The following is a 20278-nucleotide window of genomic DNA, read 5'->3' as shown; positions in this document are numbered from 1 at the left end:
GAATAGCCCACTGCAAACTGTAAATTGCATCTAAATTGATTTTGAACAGTTAAGAACATTTCTGGAATTGAGTAAAACAGGCTCTCTTCCGGTGACTCATTTTTGCCTGAACTCTAGCAGTTTCCATAGCTTAGTCACCCTCCCACCATGCCTATATGCCAGGCACTGTGGGTCAGTAACAAAGCGAGCATATGCTTTCAATCCCAAAGACTATTCCCATTAGCCACTGGAGTTTGCTTTTATGCTCAGTTCTGCTAACACATTGTAACCTCAACAACACAATGTTCTGTTACTATGTAATCGGATACTTTTACAACCAGTGAATATGTTCTATATAACCAAAACAACATTATCTTTTTCAGTAGAGCATTGACTAGGATTGTAAACCTAACCAATCTTGGTCCCACTGAAGGCACTGATTTGACCTAAAGTTGGGCCTAAAGTTCTGTGTCAACAGTTTCTTTCCATCGAAAATATTCTGGGGGCTCTTTGGAGCTGGAGCTGTGATTACAGATTGCTGCTGCACCATGAAAGTGAAGCTAGCATTTAACACTTCCTACTCCACTATAATTCAGCTTTGCTAACCTTTTGAAAATGTAATAATTTATATATTAATAACTATACCTAGCATTTTCAGTCACGGCATCTAAATGAGTTACATCAGTGATGAACAACCTGCAACCCACATGTTGCCTATCAGGATTCTTTTATGTGTGGCCCACAACCAGGAGATATTTTGTTTACTGTTGCTTACATGCCGAGTTGCCAGATTCTGCGGGTTTCCATCTGTTATGTTTTATTCCTACTGGTATTACTAAAGTGACATACACATAAAGCAAAGGCATGTGAAATGCATGCTGACTGCACGCAACATTGACTATGTCAGCTATGCGCGCCCTCTGCATCCCATCACAGTGCTGCTCTAGTTGAATTTACTCACCCCACAAATTCTAGGAACATAAGTGCTTTTAATAAAACTAACCTATCCCAGGAGACTGTCTTGGATACAACAATCTCGAGACCCATTTTGATGACGGAGGGCCATTCATGTAGCTCACTCGCTAGCTTAGGTCACCCATTGTTAAGTTAGATGCTTAAATCCCATTGAATTTCAATGAGCATTGGGGCCCAGATTCTAATATTTAGGTGCCTTAACTCCCACTGAAATCGAAGATGATGTTAATGGGAATTAATATGTTTGAGGATTTGGGCCTATGTGCCTAATTTTCTTAGGTTCCTTTGAAAATCCCATGATAAATATCATGGTGCAGATCCTCAGCAGGTCCATTGAAGTTACCAGCTGAGGAGAGAGAGAGAGAGAGAGCTCCCTCTCCCTCCCTCTCTCTCTATATATATACACACACACACACACACACACACACACACACAAAAACAATTTAGGTTGCTGAGTGATGATAATATTCACAAATCTCAAGCCCTTAAAAGGACACGGAGAATATCACAGATTTTATATATGTGTGTGTGTGCGCACACACGCACACACAACATAAATCATTTTTTTCTTTATTACAGTAGTGCATATTCTACCACAACATGACAATCTGAAATACACTAAAAATGTTAACAAATCTAATTAGAAAGAAAGTTGTAAGGTTTTCCTGCATCTCATCTGCATATGGGTCAGTAAAAGATGGCTTTGATCTAACTGGTCCTGAATTTTGCAGACACAAATTCATCTCTTGGTTCTGTCCACCTGGGATTATAATAAACTTGTAACTTGAAGGTCAGACACATAGCAAATTTAAGGAAAATTATCCACAGCTTCCAGGAGTTCCAATCTGGCCAGGATTGTCCTAGGTTTTAAAACTCAAGTCACAACTACTATCCTAAGTCTATAGTGTTGCTGTGTCATGTCTTCCTGAACTGCAGCCTCATCTGGCTGTTCAGCAGCAATAAGTTGTTAGAATCATAGAGCTGTAAGAGATCTCAGAAGGTCATCAAGTCCAGCCCCCTGCTCTAGGCAGGACCAATCCCAACTAAATCAACCCAGCCAAGGCTTTGTCAAGCCGAGACTTAAACACCTCTAGGGATGGAGACTCCACTACTTCTCTAGGTAATCCATTCCAGTGCTTCACTACACTCCTAGTGAAATAGTTTTTCCTAATATCCAACCTGGACCTCTCCCACCACAAATAGAGACCATTGTTCCTTGTTCTGCCATCTGTCACTACTGAGAACAGCCTTTCTGCATCCTCTTTGGAACCTTCCTTCAGGAAGTTGAAGGCTGCTATCAAATCCCCCCTCACTCTTCGCTTCTGCAGACTAAACAGACCCAAGTCCCTCAGCCTCTCCTCATAGGTCATATGCTTCAGCCCCCCAATCATTTTGGTTGCCCACCGCTGGACCCTCTCCAATGCGTCCACATCCTTTTTGTAGTGGGGGAGGGGGACCCAGAACTGGACACAATACTCCAGATGTGGCCTCACCAAAGCCGAATAAAGGGGAATAATGACATCTCTGGATCTGCTGGCAATGCTCCTCTTAATGCAACCTAATATGCCATTAGCATTCTTGGCTACAAGGGCACACTGTTGACTCATATCCAGCTTCTCATCCACTGTAACCCCCAGGTCCTTTTCTTCAGAATTTCTATTTAACTGGTTGGTCCCCAGCTTGTAACTATACTTGGGATTCTTCCATCCCAAGTGAAGGACTCTGCACTTGTCCTTGTTGAACCTCATCAGATTTCTTATGGCCCAATCCTCCAATTTGTCTAAGTCACTCTGGACCCTATCTCTGCCCTCAAGCGTATCTACCTCTCCCCCTAGTTTAGTGTCATCTGCAAACTTGCTGAGGGTGCAATCCACCCCCTCATCCAGGTCATTAATAAAGATATTGAACAAAACCAGTCCTAGAACTGAACCTTAGGGCACTCCGCTAGAAACCGACCGCCATCCTGACATCGAGCCGTTGATCACTACCCGCTGGGCCCGGCCTTCCTAGACATCTTTCTATCCATCTTACCATCCATTTATCCAATCCACATTCCCTTAACTTGCTGGCAAAAATATTGTGGGAGACCATATCAAAAGCCTTGCTTCTCATCTGCAATCTCAGCCCCGCTACTGGTGGCTATCACCAACTCATGAATATTGTTAATGACTCTCTTTGCGTCTCATGCTAGCATCAAGTGGTAAAAATAGAAGAATCATGCGGATAACAAAAAAAAATCCTACAATAATTTCTGACTGAATCCTGTGGATTCTGGAAAAATTGCAGAGAAAATTCAGTTTTGATTTCACCAACATCCCCACTGGTATTCAGTGCCCCAACAGCAATTTATTCCAACTTCTTAGGAGTTTTGATATTAATGCAGTATGGTAAAATAAACTAGGACACCTGAGTAAGAAGAAAACAATATGGGTTCCTCTTCAGTCATGACAGTGAGAGAACAGGATTTCCCCTTACTAAATGAGCATGGATTGGATGGGAGACAAGAAGAGAGACTAGAGACCAATATGACCAAACTAAGGACAGCACAGAGCATGCCATCACTGTTTAAAAGGTGAATAAGATTTAAATAGAGATAATCCCCCAAGTAACTCTCTAGAGTTCAGGTAATCAACTAACTCGCTGATTAACTCCTATGTGGATTGATGTTTGAAATTATTATGTCTGACAGACTTTTGTAGAACAGGAATTAGCATAGAATACCCTGTACTAAAGAAAAGACAGGAGTATGCAGCACTTAAAGATTAACAAGATGGTTTATTAGGTGATGAGCTTTTGTGGGCCAGACCCACTTCCTCAGATCAATATGTGGAAGAAAATTGGTACAATCATATATACTAAAGTGATACAATCAAAAAAAAGTGAACACATAAAAATGACGAATCAGGTTTAAGAACAGAGGAGGGATGAAGGGGGAAGGTTAGTGTCTGTGAGGTAATGACGTTAGGGGTGATAATTGGGGAAGCTATCTTTGTAATGGGTGAAATAATTAGCATCTTTGTTAAGACCCGTACGCAAAGTGTCAAATTTAAGCATGAATTTGACACAGTAAGAAGTAATAGTGCAATAGCTTAGCCTGGGTACATATTAGAGCTGAGATTTCAGAAATCATTGATACAATCTTGGACACAGACAACATTTTTGCCTGTCTTAAGTATTTTTCTGTTTTTTCTGCATGTTCCTAGCAGTAGATTTTTCTTTCCTGTATTGCTGAGAAGAATCTGATTGACTTATATGCTAACTGTACCTCAATTACAGCTCTACAATCCCAGGAAGAGAGGGCAGAATTTAACCAGCTTCTTCAGTTAATGCCAGTGCTATTGCTGTTTAGCCAGGGAACTCCCAAACGGAAGCTGTGTTTCATCCATCACCCTTTTCTGATAATCACACTCATTAGGCGTTGTCTGTCTCCTGACTTCCTGGAGCCTTCGGAAAATAAAATGCAGTATTTTCCCAACTCAGTTTGGATCTCTTGAGCCATTGTTACTATAGGGCTCATTAGGGAGTCAAATCTGCTGGCTACGGCCACTGCTACAGAGGTTGTAATTTACACTTCTACCATTAACATGCTGAATCCAGTTTATATGCTTCAAGGCACAGCCAGAATGCACTCTCATTCACATCAATGTAAATGCAGAGTGATTCCACTAAAGTAATCTTTGTGGATTTAGACTAGTGTAAACGAAAGCAGAACCTGGCCCATGCCATCTTAATCTTCACTCTACCAGATAAGATTTCTAGGGTTAAGATGAATGTGAAGAAGAAATAATGACGGGAAAGGTCTGATTCTCTCCTCTCATCAGTTTTTACACCCATGTACATCCATTGACTTCAGGGGAGATACTCCCGGTTCACATCAATGGAAAATTAGGGCCAGGAAAGGTAAAAGAACTCAGGGAGAAAAGAAGAACACTCTGTAAAGACTCAAAAGCTGAACAGAAAAAGAAAGCTGGAGCAGAAACAGTGTATTAATTTAGCCCTTAGAAAAGCCCCTCTAAGACTGTTAGCTAACGAAACAGATAAAGAACTAAACAGGAAACTAAAGGACCAAAATCTCCTCTAGCTACAACTGTGCAATCCTATTGTAGGCCATTTAGAGTTTAGGTCAGCACAGAATTTGGCCACAACTGGAAAAAAACAAACCAGATACAAGAAGGCTGGACATCAAAGAGAAGCCTCACAGAAGTTTATTGCTTTCCTCTATTCCAAAGAGGAAAATGATCTATCTGGTATTTTGAAAATGAATTAAGATCCCCCTTACTATCAAGACAATGACACAACAGAAGCTCTGTTAGTACAGGGCTCTATGGAAATTGAAATGGATAAAACTTTCTTGGTGTTCTGGATCAGGTCCATCTATCCAAAAAGAAACCAGCTGCAGATTTCTGGACTGTCAAGGTGCCTTGGGGCAGAGGTCAGAATGTTCATAAGTAAGCCTCCTCACACTGCCGCTCCCTATTCTATGTCCTGTCTGCTCCCCCCACTGTGAGTAGATTCACAGTGGCTGTGGGATTTACTACAGCCCTATGGCATCTGGGCTAAGAATGTACTCCCACGGATGGAAACAAGCTTGGGCAGCCATAAGGCTGAAATCCACATTTACCTACATGGTAATCACTTTATGACATGGCCTATCTTTTTGTCCTGTGTTTGCACAGCGACTCCTAGCATGATGTCCAGGACTAGGTCTCCTGGGCAATATGATGATAAAAAATAAACACCACCAACATTGTGCAGCTGCTTATACAGAGGAGTTACTTCTTCATAATAAGGAGCAGACACTATGGATGACTAGTCTAGAAGGCTCCCTGAGCTCAGAAGCCACTAAGGCAAGGAAATTGGCAGAATTCTGCCAATTCCCCCAAAAACTTTCAGTGAGTGAGTGGAGACATATAATATATGTTATATATTTTAATAAATCCAAAATTACCATTTATGAGCACAATTCTCTGAGTCTCAAAGCTGATCAAAAATTTATACAGATATTTCATAATGATGCTATTTTTTCTGCAGGTTCCCCCAATGCCTGACTTCTCAGTTAATAAAATTCCAATCATTCTGGTTTGACAGAAGCTGTTTTTAGGGCTTAGTTACTTCAAAAGATTGTTGAAACAGAGGGTTTTTTTTTCCTGGCTAGCACTTTCAACCATCAAGGTTGCAGCTCTGGGAAAAGCCCCAAGTGTAAATGGTAACTTTTAAAATGAGACCATCCTGTATTCAAATGTAAATTCAATTATTCCTATAAATAAAACTGGATAGATGTTTTCAAATTAGCGACACTGCAAAGGAAATACATGTCATTAAACACCAAAGCCAACAGAGTTACTTAAAGGATTATTTTGGTTCACTGTTTAAACTACTGTACTTAAATGATGCCCTGGGCAGTCTGGCTTAGTTGCAAGGTAATAATCTGCAATTCTGAATTATTAAATGGATTTTTCACAGTAAGTGGTCTATCAGGGACAAAGGTCTCATGTTACTTGACCTTCAGTACTTACTTGGACAGGGTTGATGCGTTCCAAAGACGGTTTAGTCAAGTTCTCTTGGGCCATAAGGTGGCTGTAACACATCATGGCCACAAGAATTGTAGGGTGCTAAGCAGGATACATTTTCTTCAGAGTTCTGACAAAGAACTGGAAACCTTTTGCAAGGGATGGAATACAGCAGCCTTTTGACCATCAAAATGGCTGTTTCCCCGCACAAAAGTGAAGCATGGAATATCGCCAAGCCTCATCTGCATGCCCAATGAGCCACCATTTTTTTCAGAAGAGGCTCTTGCGCAAGAAGGAGCGTCTACACTGCCCCTTCTTGCGCAAGAAAAACCCTCTTGCACAATGCCGTTACACCTATTACTTGACAGGAAGAATGGCATTGCGCAAGAGGGTTTTTCTTGCGCAAGAAGGGGCAGTGTAGACGCTCCTTCTTGCGCAAGAGCCTCTTCTGAAAAAAATGGTGGCTCATTAGGTATGCAGATGAGGCTCGGCGATATTCCACGCTTAGCCTCATTTGCATATTATTCGCGCAAGAAGCCGCGAGTGTAGACATAGCCCTAGAGTAAGAAGACAAGGCAATACTAAAGGAAAAGGTGTTCATGACATCTCCTCTGCCACAGGTGACCACAGACAAAATCAACACCTGATGGAAAGGAAAATTTTAAGGAGTGATTTAAAAGAGAAGATGGTAGCTTTGCAAATTGGGATGGCCAGGATACGCTTAGGAAAAGTAAACCAGAGGGTTGCCAATGTTACATTTGAGGTATGTGGCTTTAGTCCTTAAGGTTGCAGGTTCAATCCCTCCAGCTGACAACCAGGGTCCATCAGCCTTACACTAGACATCAGTGATTTTAGAACTCTGTGTTGAGCAAACGATTAGCCTTTGTTAACAGGCACTCTCTTTCCCTTACCCTCATTCTCTTTTCCCTCTTGTGCTTCATCTCACTAACCACAAACTTGTTAATTTTAGTCTTAAATTAGATTATATGCTTCCCAGGACAGGGATCACACCTTTTATACTTTTCCCATTGCCTATCATCACAATGAAGCCACCATCCTGCTTTTCTAGAACATTATGACACTAGCCTAATTGCAAGAAAAAAATCATTTTCAAGGAGTAGATTGACTTGGGCACTTTACCTTCAATCTTCAAGCCTTTGGAGAAGCAAGCTTCCCAGGTTTGCTAGCCAGATTTACAAGTCCCTTTGGTGACCCCAGGAAAAGGAGTTAATTTTGCACTGAAAGTATCTTTTAAAATGTCTCTTTAGGGGACTATGTGGCTGTTCTAAAGCACAATAGAATGTAAAGCTTTGATGGTAAATCCACATCTATTTCTTTTATTCTGGAGCAAGTAAGGCTGAGGATCTTATCTACACAACAACACCCTAGGTCACCTGTGAAGCACCCTTTGTGCCCCTGGACACAAAAATTAAGAGTTCTCTCCACTTCTCACCAAAGATGTTAAATTTCGATTAATCAGCTAATTGAGTAGTCGATAGGATTTCCATCAGCTACTTGATTAGTTGATAAGGGGGGCACTCCCTATCCCACTGCGCCTCTTCCTTTGAAATGTACAAGAGCCATCCGCAGCTCCTGTACATTTCAAAGGGAGAGAGGTAGTGGGAAACGCGCCAGCAGGTTCTCCTCTGTGCCTCTTCCTTTGAAACGCACAAGACCTGGAGGTGGCTCTTATACATTTCAAAGGGAGAGGAGCAGCAGTCAGGACAGGTGCGAGCAGGATTGTTTCAATCCCCGCTCATGTCATTCCCCCACTGCCCTCTGCTTTCCCTGTCCCCCACAGAGACAGTGCTAGGGGATGCTGGCTGGTGCTTTCCCCCCCAGCACTGGCTCGTGCTTTCCCCCTTTCTGCCTCTCTCTGATAGAGGCAGCAAGGGGGACAGAGGAAGCAACTAGCCGAGTTCCTACTCAATTAACCAATAAGCATTTGCTTATCGGGTAGTCGACTAGTCGCTTACATCCCCTACCTCTCACCTTGAAGTATGGGGTGAAATCCTGGCTCCACTGAAATCAACAGAAGTTTGGCCACTGACTTCCATAAGGCCATGATATCACACACGATTTTTACTGGCTTACACGTCAACTACTGCAGTTCTCCCTGGGTTCTTTCCTTCTGAGCAGGAAGATTGAAAGTAAGAATAAATAGATACATTTACTGAGCCAGCCTGATATGCTACATATTTTACATACAACCCAAATGCCAAAACCTTTGCATTTACTACCTGAACTACAGAAGTCTGTAGTGACTTATATAAGAAACATCATTTACATTTGTTAAGAGCTGCTGTCTACCAGAAATATAACCATCTACCGCATCCTTACAGAGACTGAAGTGCAGCCATGCAATGAGAATGTTTGCATTAAGACAGGTCAGTCACAACAATCACAGAGAATTTATTGCTGAGGGAAGACAATGACATCTTAGAGGTTTTTTTCTTCTGTTCATCCACAGAATATGCACAGCATGTGTACATTTCCTCACGCTGCCCTGCCATTAGCTTGTATTGAAAGGATAAAAGCAGGCCCATACACAGGAATTTGGGGGGGAGAAGGAGGGGTGCTTCATTTTTTTTTTTTTTGTAAATGTGGACCCAAGGGTGTTAATACACCTGCCGTGGTCTCTCAAGTAAGTGGGGAAATCAGTCCCAGCCTTTCCCCCTGCTGGCCAAACCATGGGGGAGGGAGGCTCAAGCAGCTCCTGCCTTCCCTTGGGCTGGCCAGAGCATGCTTACTTGGGGGACCATGGCGGGGTGCTTTTGCACCTTCTGCACCCACCCTGCGTACAAGCCTGAACAGCATAAGTCAGCCTCCAAACATATTCTGCCCTTTGCCTCAAATATATTCATTGGGAACTGGACTGAGGCCAACTCGTTTCACATAAGTCACTACCCAGGCATCAGATGGTAGCAGCTTTCAATCACTGATGACCCAGTCTGGATTCAAGCCAATCACTCAGAGGTGAAAGGCTCTATTGCCAATTACCACCAATCTGCTAAGCAGCCCAGGCCCCAATGGCTGCACAATATAGATATCTTTACTGCCAATATCCAAAGATTTGGTGCATGTGTTACCATTATAAAATGTTGATTAGTTATGCAAAATTAGTTTTAATTTAACACACTCTTCTCATATAATTGTTTCATTATTATAACAAAAAAAACCCAAAAACCCTGGCGTCCGATACCTTAAATCGGACATCAGTGATCCACCTGACATGGGCTACAAATGAAAAGTTATCCTAGTTCTTCAGTTACAAACTAATTTTCTTTTTGCTGCTGTCATTCCAGCTCACACACTAGCTTATTTACTTACTTACAGGCTTTTCCACATGCTCATCACCATATGTCAGTGCTCCACATTTGTGAATGGAACTTGACTTACAAACACCCCTACCAGTTTAAAAAAAGATGTGCATCCCCATTCTCAAGAGAATCACAAAGGAAATCAAGGCCATGGTTTCCAAAAGTGACTTATGATTTAGGATATCAAACTCGAAACAAAGTGCTAGTCTCTGGTAGAGTTTGAAATATGGACACAGCTCTTCTTGATCCCAATCCAAGACCATAAACACATGGCCATCCTTCCTCCTTTAATAACAGCCCATCTATAAATTGTTTCAAGGTTGCTTCACTTCACAATTGGAGTCAACAATATACTCCTTAGAGACAAGGCAGGTAAGGACATTGGAGCAATAAAAGATATTACATCCCCCAACTTGTCTCTCTCATATCCTTGGATCAACACAGCTACAAGACTGCAAACAATATATTGTTCAGGCAAAACTTGCAAAGACTTCAATGAGAATTTTATCTAAAACAAGCAAGTGTAGGTTCAAGTCAATATTTATTAGATAAATAAAAGGATTTTCAAGAAAACTCTTGTTCTGTCAGATTCAGCATTGTCAGGAGTCTCCTGCCATTGACAACCATGAAGCAGGACATTCAAGGAAACCACAAGACAACATTATACCAAAGTAATCAATGGAAAGGAATGGGGTCAGTGCCAGGAGCACAGGACTGGTAGCTGGGACTCTGCACCAGCAGTTCTATTCTTGACTCAGCCACTCAATCACTGTGGCATTTGGGCAAGTTACCTGGTTGCCATGTGCCTTTGTTTCCTCAACTCTACTAATGATTTAATTGTATTTACCTACAATCCAAGAGTGTTTGAAATATTCATGGGTCTGATTCTCCTTCCATTTAAAACAGTGGATTTTTTTATTATTGACTTTGATGGGAGCAGTTTATGGCTCGATATCTCAATTGTTTTTGGTATCCTCAGTTGACAGCGTTTATAAGCAAAAAATAAATAGTTCCTATATAACCTTAAAAGATATGAACAATCACTTACTGGACATTGCTACCAATAACTTGACCACATTTCAGAACATTCTGAAGAGTAAGCAGCTTACTGAATACTGCAAGTTATAACTGTTCCATCAACTTGTAATAAATACATACATACAAATAAACAAACCAGGAAAAACACAGAACCACCCCCCACTTACATGTGAATTCTGCATGAATGATGGCCTACCTGGTCTCCTTATTTTCTGTCTCCCTTTCTTCCCACTTTCCCCATTATGTTATTTGTGCAGTTTGAATAAGCCCCAGTTTTAGAGCACCTGATTCAAAACTCAGTGAAATCAAAGGAGTCTAATGGAGAGCAATGAATTTTGTATCAAGCCCCTGGATTCCTATTAGCTATAAAGCAGGATGGACACTAAAGGAGTTATGGTATATAAATGAAACATCAAACACACAAGGCATTCAAAGGTCCAACAATAAACAATGTAAAGAGCACCAGAGGGGGTTGTGCCTTTTGGAGAAATCAGCACCTTTTTTCTTACAGTGCAATTAAGATGCCCAAATTTATTTCAACACATCAAGCTCAGGCCATTAAGAATTGTTTAATAAGTGACGGCACAGAGAAAAAAAATCACAGCATGGCATGACCTTGTCTTACAAACAGTCTCAGTTTCTCTGTTTACGTTATCCAGACTGGATGAGCTATTACGTGAAGCAAGGCTCTTAATACAGCAGAAGCTGAAAGTTCCACAACTGACATTCCCATGAATCATTTCATTGTAATAATGCTACCATCATGCTGGGAGTAACTCAATTTAATCTGTCCTTGTGACAAGAGTACTAGCTGTCAGTGAACAGCACGGGCACACAACCCAAAGAGCAATGGTTAGCCCCACCTTGCTAAATCCATGAGTCAAACACAGCCAAGCACAATGACTCACAAGTATTGTGTATTTACTGTTTGCATTGGCTTTGTACAGCTGACAGCTAGCATCTTACAGTGTCCCAAACTTGATGCTTTATTTAAAATCCAAGCTCCTATGGACAAATGATTATGTGAGAGTCTTCTCTTTAATTTTAATATAAGAGTACATCTCTAACCCATTTGGTTACAGAGAAGAGATTGCACCCCAAAGACAAACCCCTGAAGGCAAATAAAAAGATTTTGTTTATAATAATCACAGCTTTTATGCCAATTTCATTATTGGATTTTGAACATCTAGGGTTGATAATGCTACATCTTGTTTGGACTGTATCTAAATACATATCAGACATAGACCTGAAGCACAAAATTCAGTTCCAGATCCAAGCTTACCCCAAGTTCAGGGGTGTCAGGCTCTTGGATTTGGGCCTATGGCTAGTCAATACTGGACTGAGTTTTAAAGGCGCCCCAACCAAACCTCCCATTTTTCTTCACCTATGTTATTCCTTTTATTGGACCAATTTGTGCTGGCAAGAGATGCTATGTCTACACTGCAAAATTAAGTTGACTGAACTTACATTGACATACAGAAGCCACAGCAATTACACAGTTTGTGCATGTCTACCCTTTGCTCCTTGTGTCAGCCATACACATCCTCACCAGGAGCACTTGCACTGATTTATTGTCAGTGTGGGGCATTGTGCGATAGCTTCTAAAACACAGTAACAGTCAAAACAAACAATGTCCCACACAGGTGAGGGTGCACACAGCCAACCCAACAAAGTCTAGACACACACTGTGTTGCCCTAACTACATCATTATTGACTATGTCTCTTGTGAAAGTGGAATTATTATTATGTTGGCATATAAGGCAGTTACATTAGTGGGAACAATTTTTTTTAGAGTATACACTTTCATAGTTGAGCCAATGTAAGCTGCCTTGCCTTGATCCAACTCTATAGTGTAGTCCAGACAAACTTTTGAGCTTACAAAGATCTTTTCTCCAGGGAAACTTAATGAGTATCACAGCTAAATGCAATGTGGAACAGACTGTTTAGCATAAGCAGTTATATTTCAACTAGGGATGTAAGCAACTAGTCAAGTAGTGACTCAACTAGTCACTTCCCACCCCTTGCTGCTTCTATCAGAGAGAGGAAGCAAGTGGGGAGAACAGGAGCTTGTGCTGGGGGGGGGGGGGGGGGGGGGGGAGAAAGGGCAGCTTAAAAGCCCTCAGGCCGGCTTCCCTACCTGCCAGCAAGAAGATGATTGGCTGATTCCCAGCTTGCACCTGGTCTCCCTGCTGCACTTCTGCCTTGTAAATATATTAAGAGCGTGGTGGCTCTTAATACATTTGCAAGGCAGAGCTGCCATGGGGTGAGCTCCCAAAGCTGGGAGCTAATCCTGCTGCAGCTCTACAGTTTCCCCCCTTATCAACTAATCAAGTAGTCAATGGAAATTCCATCATCTACTCAACTAGCTGATTAAACACAATTTAACATCCCTAATTTCAATGGATCAAAAGTTGGTCCAATAAAAGATAATACCTCCTCCATGTTGTCTCTCTAATGTCTTGGGTCCAACAGAGCTACAACACTATATATAAACATTGTATGTCAACAGTTTAATGGAACCCACAATTAATTGTAGGCAGAAATAATTTAGATTGGGGTGGGCAAGATACAGCCTGTAGTCCAGATCTGGCCTACTAGGCCTTTTAATTTGGTCCATGGCCTGCTCCTGCAGCACAGAACAGCTCCATGCTGCTCTAAGTGGCAGACTGCTCAATAAGGCTCTCTGCGCCAGGTGCAAGTAATGAGGCTTTGCACACTACCCCTGCCTCCAGCACAATCTCTCAGCTTCTATTGGCCAGTTTCCCTTCTGCGCCTCCCCCCACACACAGAGCACACTATATGGAGTGGTCTGGGTCTGCTGGTAGGTAGGGAAGCCTGGCTGAGGATTCTGCTGGCTGGGAGCTGCTTAGGTAAGTGCCTCCTGGCAAAAGGCTGCTTCTGGCACCTCACTTGCTTCAGCATCCCAACTTCCTCTCACACCCTGCACCACCTTCTCATCCCTCCTCCAGAACAGACTCCTCTACTGCATCCCAGATCATGCACCACTTCCTTAGAAAAGTTTAGCCCTTGACATCTTAGCAAAATCTTGGAGTGTGGGGGGGCCCCCCCATCAAAAATTATTGCACACACCTGATTTAGATGTTACAGGAGCTGATCTGCATTCACAAAAGGAGGCTGGTCATGAACATCTAGTTACTATCAAGTCAAACAGAAACACAACTATATCAGGCTTGAGAAAGTAACAGAAGCCATAGGAAGTCAAGTGCTGCAGCAGCCCGCTCCACTCTACCATCTCCTAACTGGGTCACTCCGCTTCACTATGGTGGTGGGAAGCAGAGCAACCCAGTCCCAGAGCGCTCTGTTCCCTTGGTTGAGTGCTGGGGGACCCAACCCCTGCTGCTGCTCCATGCCAGGCCACCCAATAATCCACAGGGTCATGTCAGTTGGGGGAGGGGGCATTGGAGAAGGGCTGCAATGGGGGTAGGATATATATTTTCATAGAAGGACTATCAACTTTGACACAGTCTGCTTCATCGCTGTTCATGTGACTCACTCAAAGTTAGGCTTTCTGTAGAAATAAAGTTGCTACAGACTGTAAGTGGTTACATTTTCCCTCAAGACCCACTTGGCTCACATCCCTGGCAACAAGAGATTCTGCTTTTGTACACTTCCACTACCCACAGTTTTGAGACGCTTTCAAAAAACACTGAAAAACAACTGATGCCTTTTATTATTTGTACATTCCTTAACAACAAGTCACCATGTACAAAGTTTTTCAAAGAGTTTGCAACAGACAAGGAGCTAGAAATAATGTTGAAAGAATTAACAGCAAATGAATCTCACTAAAAGTGGTTCTTGTTGTATTTTTTCTCCACTATTTACTTGGCATCATAAAAGGATTTACAGGCAAAAAAGAAGAGAGTCAGCTCCTGCCTTAAAAGAAAATCCTGCAACCCCTTAATTATTTGAAAATCTTGACACACACAAATAGTACCAGAGGATTCCAGTGGGATTACTCATGTGACTAAGGGCTACTTGCATGAGTAAAATGTTGCTTAAAGAAGCCCTAATGCAGACAGAAATCTGCACAAGGAACTCCTATCGGAAAAAGCACAGGTGAATGGCCATCAGAGCTTTCTTGCACAAGAGCATCCACGGTAGTGTGGATGCTCTCTTGTGCAAAAGCACATCTCTTGCTCAAAAGCACATGGCAGTGTGGATGCGCTCTTGCGCAAGAACTTTTCGCGAAAGATCTTTTCTTGCGCAAGAAGCCTGCAGTGTAGACTTAGCCCCCGAGATGCAGGAATGGAAGACAGGTTTACCAGGAGTTCTCAGTCTGTGGGTCGGGTCTCCAAAGTGGGTCATGACACTGTCTTAATGGGATTACTAGGTCTAGTGATGGGCTTGTTGACAGCCTCCCCCTGATTGTCCGGGGCCAAAGTCAAAGCTCAAGTCACACCTCCCAGGGAGGAAGCCAAAGCATGAGGGCTTCAGCTGAGCAGTGGGATTCAGGCTTTGCCTTCAGCCCTGGGCAGCAGGGCTCAGGTTACAAGCCCCTACCTGGAGCTGAAGCCCTTGGTCTTTGGCTTTGGTCCCCACATCCAGGGAGGTGTGTTCAGGGACTTGGATGGTCTCAGGCTTGAACTCCCCCTCCTGGGGTCATGCAATAATTTTTGTTGTTAGGAGTCACAGGTCAAAGAAGTTTGAGATCTGCTGTCCAAGAGCTTGTTGAATAGGCAGGAGGTGAAAGGTAAGAACAGAGAACATTAAGGAGATGGCTATAAGAGTGGTAGCAGTGAGGATAAAGGCCAAAGGGAAGATACGATCAATGGTATGCAAGTGGATTTAACAAGAGTTTGAATATCAGGAGACATAAGTGCCAAATTACCCTCTAGCCTATGGGTGCTCAAACCCCTTCTGCCCAGTCCCTGCCCCTACTCCACCTTCACCCAAGCCCAGCCCAGCCCCACCTCTTCTCACTCCTCCTCTGCCTTCATTCCATACCCTTCCCCCAAGTCCCCACCCCATCTCTTCCCACCCCTGCTCCATCTCTGCCCTCATTCTACTTCTTCCCTCAAGTCACTGCCCCACCTCTTCCCAGCCGCCATCCTAGGGTTGCCAGATGGTCTCCCAAAAATACCGGACACCCAATATTTTTTGGTCGAGCCAAAACAAAAAACAAAAAAACAAAAACCACACACAGGATACGCAACTCCGCCTCCCAGCTGGGACTCCCAGGCCCCCACTCTCCCACCCCCACCAGGCTTCTGCACAATCACAGGCTCCCAGCACATGTCCAGTATTCTCTGTTTTTTTTTTTACCGGACAAAGAGCGCAAATACCGGACTGTCCGGTAAAATACCAGACACCTGGCAACCCTACGCCATCCCCAAGTGCCCAACCCTACTCCTCCACTCCCACTGAAAATGTCCTGAACACTGCAAAACAGCTGTCTATGGTGGTCAGGAGGCAGAGGAGTTGGTTAGCGGGGCCACTGGTGGGTGAGAGGCACTGAAGGGAAGCAGAAGCTTGGCTGCTGGTGGGTGCTCCAACCCTGGGAGACTGCCTCAAGGCAGACAGTGCAGTTGCCAACTGGGACAGATAACAGGGGAAGGCACAAGAGGGGCACAGCAGGAAATATGAGCGGATCCATTTCTAATACATGGATTTTGTGGCCTGTTGTCCCATAGATTGGTACAACTCTACAACCCCCTGAAAAGTGTCTGTTGCTGGCATAGAATATACAGCAAAGGAGGGCATGGTGATTTAGGGTGGGCCTGTAGAGCTGAGCCCAAACAACAGGAAACACATTTGAATGGTCTCTGTGGTTCCTTTGCCCAAGTCACTCACCCAACTGACAATTTCAAACAAGCTTCCCTTCCCTGCCCCTCTGGTGATAGTAACTCCCTTTCTGGAACAATGATTGTTTATTTTTCATTTTTATTGGCCCCTGCAACTGCCAGTCTAACAGCACGGGCAGGATTCCCTGCACAGAGAATGCCAGCAGCACATGTCTGCAACGCAGGAATATGGTGTGCCAAGTTGTAATTATTATGCCTTGCTATGTGGCCTTGGATGAGCCATGATAGCTAAGTAATCACACACAGGGAAATGAGCCTTTGACATTAACCCTTAAGGGCCACAAGTCAAGGCTTGTTCAAAATGTAATGGTTTAATAAAAAGCAAATTACATACTCATGTCAGAGATTTAGACTCTTAATTACAAATTGTAAAGGACCAAACTGAAGCTGTCTGTTTCCCCCTTTCTTCCCCCAGGCCAGATCTTTAATTTAAAATGAAATTTCATTTTATCAGACAAAATGGGATGCTACCATTAAACTGCACCAGAGTTTCCAGGACACATTCCCATTTTCATTCCATTGTTGCTTCACATTTATTTACACAGTGTCCTTAATGCAATGCAGTAGCAAAGGGTGATAGCTAGGTTTAAATGCTGAAAGAGCTTTCACAGGATTATAACTTTTTACAATAGTAGAAAGGGATGGCAGTTCATCCAGGCACCTACAAAAGTGCCATGGGACCTTTGATGTCTATGTAGTTATTTATATTGCACTTCCCATCACAAATGTCAGAATACCTTTTAAATTATACCTCTCTCTTACATACCACTTTTCAATGGTAGATCTCATAGTGTTTTACAAAGGAGGTCACATTCATTATCCCCATTTTACAGATGAAGCACAGAGAGGTAAGGTGACTTGCCCAAGGTCCCCAAGCAAACCAGTGGCAGAGCTGAGGAAAGAAACTAGGTCTCCCAGCTCTTTCCACTAAGTCACTCCACCTCTCATTGTGTTAACATTCACAATGTCTATCAGATAAAACTTTGTTTTTATGTTTGTATCCAAAAGAGTCAGATATGGTAAACTGCCTGGTGCTCAGTTTAATCCTACGAGAAAGAATTAAGGGTGATGGAATCTGGATTTGTGGTTCTAGATATGACAAACACAGAGCCTGATCCTGAAAGAGAATCACAAACCCTACTTCTGGTGCAGAATACCTAGTTCTCCATGTCAAGGGCACAATTTGTAATGGAGAAAGAAGACAGCTTCTCCCCCTCAGCCCTTACTCATACTTTTCATAGGACTATCTGCACCACTTCTTCGCCCCCATCCTGAACTTTGCAGGCTACATGATCAGATATAGTGCTCTATTTCCTGGTACAACTTTGATCCTCACAGTTTTTTTCTGAAATGACATTCCAGCTCTATGAGGTCAGAAGGGGCCTGTACATGTGGAACTGTTTGTAGGCTCGGACCCCTAAACACCTTTATGCAATACCGATTAAAGATATTTTTGTTTTGTCCTCATGTTGCAACTTCGGAACAGATTGACATTTTTAAAGGGAACTCCCTACTATCCTAGCATAGTTCTCAATTTCACTATATTGACCCTATTACATGTTTGGGAGGGGACGGGGGAGAGAGGGAGTTAAAATGAATACTAACATTAAGTATTGTAACCATAATAGCTCTCACACTACTAGCAGGGCTGCCTGGGTTAACTATAAATATATTGCTACACTATGTCCAATACCAGAAAGCCATTGCACTACTCATCTCCCTCCCCCATTCCTGGTGACTGACTGACAGCCCTGCTGAATGCAAATCCTCCGGCAACACAAGTGCACGATAAAACACTGAATGGAGCCTCAAGAATAACCTTAGCACCCACAGGATTCAAAAGCTGGGTAAACCAACCAGTTTCATAGTTCTCAACTTTTACAGACTACTGTGCCCCTTTCAGGAGCCTGTATTATGCTGTCTACACCCAAGTTTCACCTCAATTAAAAATTACTTGTTTACAAAAGCAGACATAAAATTACAAAAATGTCACAGCACACTATTACTGAGAAACTGCTGACTGTCTTATTTTTACCATATAATTATAAAATAACACAACTGGCATATAAATACTATACTTAATTTTAGTGCATGTAATAGTATAAGCAAATCAGTTTGTATGAAATTTTAATTTGTATTGACTTTGCTAGTGCTTTTTAATGTAGCCTGTTGTAAAGCTAGGCAAATATATACAGGAGTTAATGTACCACTGAGCACAGTCAGGTAGGGGAACCCCTCTTATTTCTGGCTGAGAACCCCTGCACCAGCTGGCTGCCGGGAAACGCTAGAGGCAGGAAGGAGTGAAAGGTGCCACCCAGACTTGGTGGCTTCTCCTCTCAAAGTGAGGGCCACCCAGTCTCGTTTCCCCAAGCCCTGCTGGAACTATTTTTATGGGAGGGCGGGGTGCTGACGGCAGAAATGATGTATCCGGATTGTTGCTACTTCAAGCCTAGGGGTGAAGAGACCCCCCCTTTCCCAGCTGGCTGCCTAAAAGTTCCTCCCGCAGAAACGTGCGTGCGCGCAGCGATGGAGAAGGGGGGCACTGCCAATCTCTCCTCCCCACTTGTCAACACGCTCGCTGGTCCCGCCTGCCGTGGCCTTGCCAAGGCTGGGACCTGGAGGGCTCGGCGGCCCCCAGGCGTTCAGCAAGAGCAGCAGAGAATGTGAAAGTGACACGCAGAGGAGCCGGGCTCTGCCCTCTTCCCCCCTCACTCCCCGCAGCGCTTGCGCCCCCCGCCCCAGCCCTGACCCCGAGAGCCCGAAAGATGCCACTTACCCAGCAGCGGCATGGGTCAAGGGACAAGCCTCCGCAGGAGGAATCCCGGGCTAGCCAGCTGCGGCAGCCGCGCCTGCAGGGTTTGAATGGCGTGTGCACAGGCCCCTCCTTCGCGGGCTCCTCCCCCGCCTCCGTCCCGTCCCCGAGCAGCCTGACACTGCCCGGCCCGGGCGCCTCCGCCGCACGCGAGGCTGGGCGGCCGGAGCTATGGCGAGCCGAGCCCTGCCCGGCGCGCGGGGACTGCACTCCGCAGGCTGCTGCTGGGCAGGGCGACCCCGGCGCGTCTCCAGCTGGGCTGCAAACATTCCTTCCCCCCCCCCCCCCCCCGGGAGCGCCCGCTGCAGCCAGCCCCTCAGCGCCCCTTCGCCAGGCTTGTAACCCGGGGGCCGCGCAGACAGCGGCAGCCCGTTATGTAACCGCAGCAGGGGGCTTATGCAAGGGACCCGGAGGGGCTGGCACGGAGCGAGGGCGCTGGGGGAGCAGCCTTCAAGTCTGCCACACTCACAGCAGGGAGCCAGCTCCCGCCGCGCGGCTGCCAAGAGGCCCGCGGCACTTTTTGGCGACGAGCAGCAAAATCCGTTTGTGTGGCCCACGTGGCTCCTCCGCCTCGTCCCTGCCCATCGCCGCCGCCTCCTCACTCCCGCCGCGCTTGTGTGCTTCCCCCCAGCTCCTTTGCAAAGCAGCAGCTTATGTCATGTCACCCACACGGCGGATTATGACTTCAGCCAGGGATCAAGCAGAAGGAGATGAGTTAAGAGGGAGATTTTAGTCCAGCTCGAGTCTCCTCTGCACTAGGTAGGGCAGCACAGGGAGAAGGGGATGAGGTTTGTGTTAACTTACTTCCAACCCTCAGAAGGT

General features: G+C 44.3%; 1 protein-coding gene across 7 annotated transcripts in view; it reads right to left on the bottom strand.

The window, feature by feature from the left end:
• Positions 1–20036, bottom strand: part of SYNE3 (spectrin repeat containing nuclear envelope family member 3) — an 84985-nt gene extending 64949 nt beyond the window's left edge. Inside the window, exon 1 of one of the 7 annotated variants that reach the window (XM_075926635.1) lies at positions 19926–20036. Coding sequence is in view for 3 of the 7 variants with exons in the window: in XM_075926636.1 (XP_075782751.1) it covers positions 19421–19433 (13 nt within the window). In the remaining 4 variants the exon portion in view is untranslated. Of the gene's footprint in view, positions 1–13912; positions 15705–19420; positions 19699–19925 lie in introns of those variants that run through there. The other 6 variants (XM_075926633.1, XM_075926636.1, XM_075926630.1 and 3 more) reach the window with 6 other exon arrangements.
• Between the last annotated feature and the right edge of the window lie 242 nt (positions 20037–20278).

The sequence above is a fragment of the Pelodiscus sinensis genome, chromosome 4 (assembly GCF_049634645.1).
Source record: "Pelodiscus sinensis isolate JC-2024 chromosome 4, ASM4963464v1, whole genome shotgun sequence".
NCBI classification, from domain to species: domain Eukaryota; kingdom Metazoa; phylum Chordata; order Testudines; family Trionychidae; genus Pelodiscus; species Pelodiscus sinensis.
This window is presented reverse-complemented; position numbering and strand designations above follow the sequence as displayed.